Genomic DNA, 9,721 nt, shown 5'->3' with positions numbered 1-9,721 from the left:
CAGAGTAAGTGGCACTGCATCGATTTAGGAGACTGCACTTGTAGCTTTTCCCATAGGTATGGACGCAGTAGATCTTTGCTGCATGCGAGGGTCCTAGGTTTGGCATCCCTAGGGACTGGCAGCAGTGCACAGAGGAAAAACTAGACCAACCAAGCTTATTCCTGCAAGACAGACGTGGTTTGTAAACCTTGGTCAGCAGAGGAGATGTTGCCAAAACAAAAGTGCCATCGCTGGGTTTCTCCTCCTGGCCTTTGCAGATAAAAGGGGGTTGCAACTCCTAGACTTCTAGCTCTTCCCCAGCTGCCCTCCTGAGAAATGGCCTCTTTGTCAAAGCCATAGCCTGCGACCACTTTCTGTACACCCCTATATACTTCTTCCTCCTTAACCTCACCCTCCTCGACATGGGCTGCATCTCTGCCATTGTTCTCAGAGCTACGAGCAACTCCTTTTTGGACACATAGAGAAAGGTGATAGCAAATACAATTGCTTTAAACCAGTTAAGAATCACACAAGCAAAGCAGATGTCACAGTCTCGTAATAAAGAAGGAATTGCATAACGTGAGGTACCATAGGCTTCTCCAGTGGGGTCTCTTAGTGTAGGTCAGGAAACAAAATGTATGGCACAACTGCTGCCTGTGTCAGGGCACAATGATGAACGTTGATGAGCAGAACGTCAGCAGCACATAGCATTTGGGGCTGCAGATGGGGCAGCTCACATTGGTCCCGTGAATCCCAAGGTCGGTCATGGGCACCGTTGTTCCCTGTCCAGTGGGTTTGTAAACAGAGAGAAAAAAACGTTGGGATTCACCAGAGAAGCTTTTTCTAATGAACATGATAAGACTACAAAGCCCACAGGACGTTTTGCTAACTCCTTTTCTTTCTTCCCATTTCATTATTATTTGGGGGTTTATAAATATTATATATTTATTTTTGCTTTAGCTTTTCAATAAGATGTCCTTGCATGTTGAGAAACTGAAACTGTTGTTTTGTAGTGTTCTTCTCCGTTACCATTTAAGGGAGAGCTAAGCCACTCTATAGAGTAGATGTTGTGTACAATTTTTCTTATAAAATTCTGTGTTTCTGTGGCTACCATGAAGCACAGGGAGGCATACACGTGGCACCTTCACAAACATGGATGAGGAAACAGATGTTGGCCCTCTGAAGAATAAAAGTGGCTCACGTGATGAGCTTGGTCAGCCATGGAAACAAACCCAGGCAGTAAGGCAGCTCTCATTTAATGGCTTGATTCAATGAGCCGTGTCAGCATTTGCCTGACTGACCTGATCTCACCAAACTCAGTGTGACTGCTCCTGCTTCAAGTTGAGTGCATTTTTAATGATCTTGCTGAATGAACAACCTTAATAGAAAAATAACTTTGAACCCCTTCTGTCCTCTTCTGTTTCCTGAAGTCTTGCAGTCTGAAGGAAAAGGTGACATTGTCAGCTGTGAGGATACCAGGCTGAAGGATATTGTATCCTATTCACTGAAGGAGACTTCCCTCCAGTGTGCAAAGAGGTCAGCAGGGAATAACCCCCTACCATGGGGCAGATGTGCAGAAGTGCCATATCTGGTGAGATTAGATTTGCCAGATACCGGCTGGTAACGGACATCTGATGAAACCTGCCCTCGAAAGGGAATGGCTGGGTGCACTAGTGGCCCCTAGTGCAACTGACCTCAGGGCTTGCAACACCCAAACTGCCCAGAACTGCAGATTTTCACCTGAAATATCCTTCACGCTCCCCCCTCCCCCAGTCCAGTCTTACCACTATGGGCAGTTGAGCCAAAAATTGTTCCAGATTCTTACAAAGGGCAACAGGACTGATACAAGCACTACAAGGCATGTCCAACGAGGAGACGCTGAAGAGATTTCCTACTGTGAGGATGGTGAGACACTGGCACAGGTTGCCCTGGAAGGTTGTGGATGCCCCCTCCCTGGAGGCATTCAAGGCCAGGCTGGATGGGGCTGTGAGCAACCTGGAATAGAGGGAGATGTCCCTGCCTACAGCCACGGGGTTGGAGCTACATGATCTTCAAGGTCCCTCCCAACCCAAACCGTTCTGTGATTCTATAATTAAAAATGCCTTTGCCGTAATGGTGATCAGCACTGAGAGTTGGACATGCTGGTGTCCAGGTGCCAGGGGTGCCTGGGAGCTCAGATAGAGATGCTGTTCTCGATCTCTTGCGGGTTCATGTAGTTGCATCTCAGCTCAGCTCTGTAGTTTCTCTCCTCAATGCGTTCACTGATGTCTTCCAGCTCCCTTTGGAAGGCCCTGATGAGGCGGCGGGGTTCTGCCTCTGTGAAACGCTCCTCTGGATAGCATCAGAAGGATGCTTCCCTCCAGTGTGCAAAGAGGTCAGCAGGGAATAACCCCCTACCATGGGGCAGATGTGCAGAAGTGCAGAAGTGCCATATCTGGTGAGATTAGATTTGCCAGATACCGGCTGGTAACGGACATCTGATGAAACCTGCCCTCGACTGGGTGCACTAGTGGCCCCTTGTGCAACTGACCTCAGGGCTTTCAACACCCAAACTGCCCAGAACTGCAGATTTTCACCTGAAATATCCTTCACGCTCCCCCCTCCCCCAGTCCAGTCTTACCACTATGGGCAGTTGAGCCACTCACTTTGTTTCCTATTTCCCTTGCAAACAGTGGTTGAGGAAGTGAATTATGGACTTGCAGAAAAGTGGGAATATTGGGGAAAAAATATTCAAAGCCTTCTCTCAGTGAGATTTCCTCCAGAGTGGTGAATGAATTGCTTTCTCGTCTGCCCTGTTTTGTTGCTGGAGATCTCGGGCCCTACGGCTCACCCTGGGATGCCCCACGTGAGGCAGGCAGCAGGAAATAAATGCTGCACCAGGGAGGGGACGGGCCACATAAGTGGTAGGGAGGAGCTGTCTTGAGAGGCATTCAGCATACCAGTGAAGGGTTTTGGTTGCTGCTGCTGCTGCTGCAGGATCCCATGGCTACTTACAAGGTGAAGGTGACGACGGGTGATGTCCTCGAAGCTGGGACCAGAAACAGCATCTACATCACCTTGGTGGGAGCTCGAGGAGAGAGCCCACAGACAGCGATGAGCTACAAGTTCCTGCCAGGGACGGTAGGCATGGGTACAGGGTGAGGGGTGTCACAGGCTGCCCCAGGAGTCTCAGCACAGGTTGAGAGAACAGGAACAGAGCTGAATCTTCCCCAAGATTTGGGAAGAATGGAGGAAAAGGAGAGGTGGTGGAAATGGAGGAGATGGGTGCTGGGGGATGGAGGAAAGGTGGAAAGATGGAGGAAGTGGTCCTGAAGGAATGGATGAGGGGGGATCCTGGAAAGATGCTCTGGTTCCTCACCCCACAAATGGGGAATGTGTGTATTGGCTGACAAAACCATCACTGCTCTCCCTCCACAGGTGAAGGAGCAGACAGTGAAGTGCAAGCAGGATTTGGGCCCCATTGTGCTAGTCCGCCTGGCTAAGTCACGGCTCTTCCTGGAGGATGCCTGGTTCTGCAAGGAGGTGCATGTCACAGCCCCTGATGGCAAAGCCTATCGCTTCCCCTGCTACCAGTGGTTGGAGGGGATCACTACCCAAGAGTTCCGTGAGGGCACAGGTAAGACCCACCTCACCTCCACCCTCCCATGGTAGCTGGGGCACTTGTGTGGAAGAGGACAGTTGGGGACACATCACAGCCTGTCTCTGTCCAAGTAGCCCAGATCCCTTTTGTTGACATGGTGATAATGGAGGAGAAAGGGGGTGGATGCTGCCATGTGTCCTGGAGACCCTGAAGCAACTGGAGTTTTTGGCCTAGAAGGTTGTTTGTTTTTTTTTCAATCTCCCTCAAGTCTGCTATGTCTCACCTCCTTGAGCTGGGTGTCTCTGCCAAATGTCACAACGGACACTGCTGTCCTGCAGCCAACAGCACAAGGTCCTTGAGCCAGGAGGTGGGGGATGCTGTCATTCCAAGTCCAACCCCTTCAAAGCATTTTTTCACCTCAGTTTTTGGGCTGCAGCACAAGCCCTACACGCAGTCCAGCCTTGATTCCTCTTCTTCTCACTTAGGGAAAAAAATGGCAGATGATGACCTGGAGATCCTCAAGGAGCACCGTCGAAAGGAACTGAAGGCACGGCAGGAGGCTTACCAGTGAGAGCACTGAGGGAGAACGGGGGATGGGGACCCCCCACTGCCAATGTGCCCTGTTATGGTGAGAGCTTATGCTGGAGTAACCATCTCCCTGTGCAGGTGGAAGAATTACGCTGAAGGATGGCCTTGTTGCCTCAACGTGAACTCCATCTTTGATCTGGACTCAGACATACAGTTCTCCTGCACACGAGCCAAATCCTTCAAGGGCCTCCTCATCTACCAGTGAGCAATGGTCTGGGGTGATGGTGGCGGGTAGAAACCTTCCTGTCCGTGGTCTAGGTTGGAGGCAGGTGAGGGAATGAGGGAATGAGGTTTCTCCTGCCCCACAGGGGAGCCACACACCTGCTGTCAGGTTTCCTGACCAGACCCAGCTCCTGGAGAAGCCTGGACGAGATGCGGAGCATTTTCTCCAGGACACGTGGCAGAGACATAGGTGCATGCCTTGCCCTCCCCTCTCCCTGTTCCTGCTGAGGGCCTTCCCCATTCCCACGAACCTAACAGTCATGGCCTGATGCAGGGGAGCAAACAGGGATGGGGCACTGATTTCAAGCCATCTTCTAGTACCTGAGTATATTGCAAGTCACTGGCAAGAAGATGACTTCTTTGGGTACCAGTTCCTCAATGGCAACAACCCCATCATCATCCAGAATTGCACCGTACTGCCAGAAAAATTCCCAGTAACACAAGAGATGGTAGCAGACTCCCTGGGAAGCGGTACCACGTTGGCCAAAGAAATGAAGGAAGGACGCATCTTCATTTTGGACTACGAGGTGCTGCAGGGCATCCCAGCAGGCACCATCCACGGGCGGCAGCAGTATGTGGCAGCCCCACTCTGCCTGCTGCACCAGGGTGCCAATGGGAACCTGCGCCCCATCGCTATCCAGGTAGGAGGACATCCATGCCCAGTGCATGCCACCACCCATGGGAAAACCCCACTCCCATGGCGTGCTGGTCCTACTGTACCATTTCGTCCCACAGCTCAGCCAGGTGCCCGGGCCCACCAGCCCCATCTTCCTGCCCAGTGATGACGAGTGGGACTGGCTCCTGGCCAAGACCTGGGTGCGCAACGCTGACTTCTACAGCCACCAGGTCATCACCCACCTTCTTCGGACCCACCTCTTTGGGGAGGTGTTTGCCGTCGCCACCCTGCGCCAACTGCCCACCTGTCACCCACTCTTCAAGGTAGAGATCTGGGAGGTCTCTTGAGGCTGCCAGCTCAGCTCAGTCCCGTAGCTGATCTCACCACAGCAGTTGTCACACACCAGACCATCTCCAGCTTCTTGGGAAACTGCTGGGCCCTCCAAGCCTTCCATACCCTCTTCCTTTCTCAAACTGCCCCAGGCCAAGCCCTGCTGTCCTCACATGCCAGTGTTGACCTCCAGGGCAGCCATTTTCCCTTTTTCTTTTTGCTGTGGCAAAGTCCTCTTTAGGCTTCACCATTCATAGCACCTGAACCCGTATGGCACTGCTGGGTGTGCACCTGTCATGGGGTTCCCAGGCTACCCTGGTGCCCTCTGGTTGGGGTGACCTATTTCCTTCTCTCCAGCTACTTATCCCACACTTCCGCTTCACGCTGCACATCAACACGCTGGCCAGGACCATCCTCATTAACCCTGGTGGTGTCATTGACAAGGTGAGCCCTGGGGACATCAGTGGGGGTGTAATACGTGACACCTTCTGCCTGAGCCCCTGATGGTGAGCACCCAGTGGTGTCTTCTCCTCACTAGGGCTCCGGGGTTACGCATGAGGGGCTGCTGCTGATTCTTCAGCGGGGCTTGGAGAAGGTTACCTACACATCACTCTGCCTCCCTGAAGACATACAAGCCCGTGGCGTCTCCTCCATCCCAAACTACCACTACCGGGATGATGGGATGAGCCTCTGGGAGGCCATCAAGAGGTGGAGTGGAGGACTCAGCAACAGTCACTGATGGCTTTGGGGAAATCCTGCAGCCTCATTGTCCCTCTTCCCTTGACAGGTTTGTCTCCGGGGTGGTGGCTTTCTATTATACAGACAATGCAGCGGTGCAAAGTGACGTTGAGCTGCAGGCTTGGGTGAGGGATATCTTCACCAACGGCTTCCTGGGCCGGAAGTCCTCAGGTACCATTCCATAGTCCAGTGGGCTCCCACACACTCCTTGGTGTCCCCGAGGCCAAAGGGGTGCCTTGGGCAGTGCCCCTTGATGACTCTTTGCCTCCTGCCCTTCAGGCATCCCTTCCTCACTGAAGACAGTGGCAGAGCTCAACAAGTTTCTTACCATGGTGGTGTTCACTTGCTCAGCACAGCACGCAGCTGTCAACAATGGGCAGGTGGGACAGGGACAGGGAATGCGGCGGGGCACTTCTGCACTTGAAACATTGGCCAGTGCCTTCATGCACTTAAGGAATGCCCCCATCTGACATCTCTCTGCAAGAGGATGGTCCTTCTTTCATGTTGGGGGCGGGGGGGAGGTTGGGAGGGGGGGAAACACCTGTCCTCCACCTACATTGGTAGGACATCCCCGTCCTGCACCACAGGGACATCCCCATTGCATGCAGCCTCCATGGCTCTGCCCATCCCTGCTGACTGCAAACTTTCTGCCCACAGTATGACATGGGCGCCTTCTTACCCAATGCACCGTCCTCCATGCGCCACCCACCGCCAGAAGAGAAGGGAAAAGCCTTCCTCCAGCACTTCCTGGACACTCTCCCTGAAGTCGACACCACTGCCAACATCCTGGTGGCTCTCATCCTCCTCAGCTCCCGCCTGGAAGACATTGTGAGCCTTCCTCACCTCCTTGGGTACACCCAAGCCCGGGATGGTGGTCCATACCGTGGCCCAACTGATGCCAGGTGGCTTGAGGTACCCACACCGAGGTGCCTCGGCCTGACAGAGTCCCCATTCTTTTCTCCCTCTAGATGCTCCTGGGGCATTATCCAGAGGAGCGTTTCACAGAGGCAGAACCCCGCCGCCTCATCAGGGCCTTCCAAAGGGAGCTGGAAGACATCAGTGAACGCATTGAGGAGAGAAACTACAGAGCTGAGCTGAGATACAACTACATGAACCCGCAAGAGATCGAGAACAGCATCTCTATCTGAGCTCCCAGGCACACCTGGCACCCCTGGCACCTGGACACCAGCATGTCCAACTCTCAAATCCAGGGTACTCTCAGAACCTAGCACACATAAGCACTCAGACCTAAGAACCTCTAGCACCCAGCTACCAGCACGCCTTGCACTCAGCGCACACAGCACTCAGAACTCAGCACCTCCAGCACTCCATGCACCCTGCATCTGAGCACCCCCAGTACCTCACGCCTCATGACCCAGGATCCAAAACCCAAACATCCCTAGGACTCAGCATCCTTAGCACCCGCAGCAGCTCCAGCATGCGAGCAACCAGCGTGCCCGGCACACAAAACCCAGGCACCCCCAGCACACATTTCTTCAATAAATGACATCCGTCAACCAAGCTCTGCGTGCTGTTTCAAATGCAAGTGTTTAGCTACTTCAGGGCTAAACAAAAGTTAAAGCAGGTAACTAAGGACATTGCTATATGCCTCTTAGGCCCTGGCAGGCACGAGGCATCAACCAGCACTCTAGGAAGCCTGTTCAGTGCTGATCACCATTACGGCAAAGGCATTTTTCTTAATTATAGAATCACAGAACGGTTTGGGTTGGGAGGGACCTTGAAGATCATGTAGCTCCAACCCCGTGGCTGTAGGCAGGGACATCTCCCTCTATTCCAGGTTGCTCACAGCCCCATCCAGCCTGGCCTTGAATGCCTCAGAAACAGGCAGGTTGCTGCTTCACTGACCTGTCAATCTTTAACTGTAGAACGTATCACAATGCAAAAAAGGAGGAGAAAGATCCTTTTGAGAAGCTAGGTCGTGGAAAATTAAAGGAAACGTTTTAGATATGCAAACAGCAGTGGAAACGTTCCTAAATCAGTACTATTGCTCACTGTTAAAGGCTGTAGGTGGCATTGGGAACATAGGCTCTGCTACCTCGCTGCCTTTGGTGATATTGAACTTTTTAGAGGCAAGCTGCCTTTGTGGGCTTTCCAGTGCCACCTGGTGGACTGCAGTTTTATTTCTCCGGGTATGCAATGTGCATGGACGGGCATCCCGATCCCATCCGTGTATCCATATGCAAATCTATCACTATTGCTTTCTACACACTTATGCACCCACCCGAGGGTATTTCTGCTCACTTCTGGTACTTAAGATAGGTAAGAATTCGAATTTAGTGCAAATTATAGATAAGTAAAGCAGAACTGCATGTTTGCAAGTAGACTGTGTGACATAAGTTTTTCTTTTTGTTCAGTGGAGATTTCAAAGGAGTGTAAATGTTTAAGCCTTTCTAAATCGTGTAGTTGTTTGGTTTGCACTTGGAAGTATTTACAGCTCCTGTGTTTCTACATCTTGCTTTACCTGTATAGTTTACATGTTATAAAATGGTATTCTGTGGTTTATGTAACTGGTATTCTATTCATAACATTTTGTGCATATTCATAACATTTCAAAATGAACTCATGATGAAGACCACTGTTACATTCTCATGTGATAATCTGGAAACTTCCCTTCTTTTCTAGGCACTGGATGGTTTCCCTCGCTCCTCAAATGAGCTTTTTTCTTAACTTCTGACTTACTTATTTCCATAAAGTATTGCAGGCAAATAAATAATAGGTAGTGCCTGAAGGTTTCTATGTAAAGTGGAGGAATCTATTATCTGAAGTATTTTTTTCCTCTGCTGGTCCAGCTCACTTGGCTCTGTTCTTATACCAATACAACAAAAGGCATAAACCCATACCCTCAGTTCAATTTAGTCACATATTTGGGAGCCACACTTATTTGCTCCCTTTTCCTTACCTGCACGTGCAACTGGCTCTTGAAGTAGAAGATGGTTCATGTGAAGCTAGCCTGGTGCACACTGTGCTGCTCTGAAGCCCTTCTGTACGTGGGCTTTGTGTGGGAGGGGCTTTATTTCAGTGTGAATGGATGTGCTGGGGGCTCACAGTCCAATCTATCAGAAGGCAGCTTTCCAGGTGTCCCTGTACACTCCTGAGAAGGGTCCCTGATGGACATCTGCCAGAGCTGCTTGCACGCCTGTGCCTGCAGCTCCTCTGGTGGTTCACACGGTACAGCAAGAGGGGGTAGTGCTAATTTCTCGCTGTATCTGCAAACTGTGACCTCTCCAACTCATAAATCACACGTATTATTTCAAAAGACCCTGGCACTTTAGGATATCCTGCTGTATGGGAACTGTTGAATCACGGCCTGAACCACTGGTTGATCACCTGAGGCGAGCACTGAGTCAGCCACAGGAGCACAGGTGAAGGCAATGCACCTGTGTGACCAGAAGGGGTGGTGCTCCACCTCTCCCAGCCCCCATTTAAGGGCTGACCAGCACTGGGGAAGGATCTCCTGCTGGAGATCCCTCCCCTGTGGAGTTCCAGGTGAGCTGCTCCTATATTATCAGGTGTCTTTATACCATCTGGATAAGCTATACAAAAACATACTGTCCACCTTCATTATTTTGTGTGGGTACTATTCTTCTGGGGCATTCACCCTACTCCTGTCCTTTGCTGACAAAACGGAAACAAGCCGGGAGTCGTGA

At 51.4% G+C, this 9,721-nt stretch overlaps 1 protein-coding gene across 1 annotated transcript; it reads left to right on the top strand.

Annotated features, from left to right (window-relative positions):
* The first annotated feature begins 2,961 nt into the window (after positions 1-2,961).
* On the top strand, positions 2,962-7,448 carry LOC136060966 (hydroperoxide isomerase ALOXE3-like). The gene is made up of 13 exons (XM_065755769.1): positions 2,962-3,099; positions 3,397-3,595; positions 4,045-4,126; positions 4,226-4,348; positions 4,456-4,559; positions 4,688-5,010; positions 5,105-5,308; positions 5,673-5,759; positions 5,854-6,023; positions 6,103-6,224; positions 6,333-6,433; positions 6,711-6,881; positions 7,022-7,448. The coding sequence occupies exons 1-13, from the start codon at positions 2,962-2,964 to the stop codon at positions 7,199-7,201; spliced, it is 2,004 nt and encodes a 667-aa protein (XP_065611841.1). The 3' UTR covers positions 7,202-7,448.
* The last annotated feature ends 2,273 nt before the right edge of the window (positions 7,449-9,721 follow it).

This window comes from Cyrtonyx montezumae, unplaced genomic scaffold (genome assembly GCF_038088225.1).
Source record: "Cyrtonyx montezumae isolate F1298 unplaced genomic scaffold, pur_monq_1.0 scaffold_10, whole genome shotgun sequence".
In the NCBI taxonomy this organism is placed as follows: Eukaryota; Metazoa; Chordata; class Aves; order Galliformes; family Odontophoridae; genus Cyrtonyx; species Cyrtonyx montezumae.
Note: the sequence above shows the minus strand (reverse complement) of the source record. Positions and strands in the feature narration are given on the sequence as shown.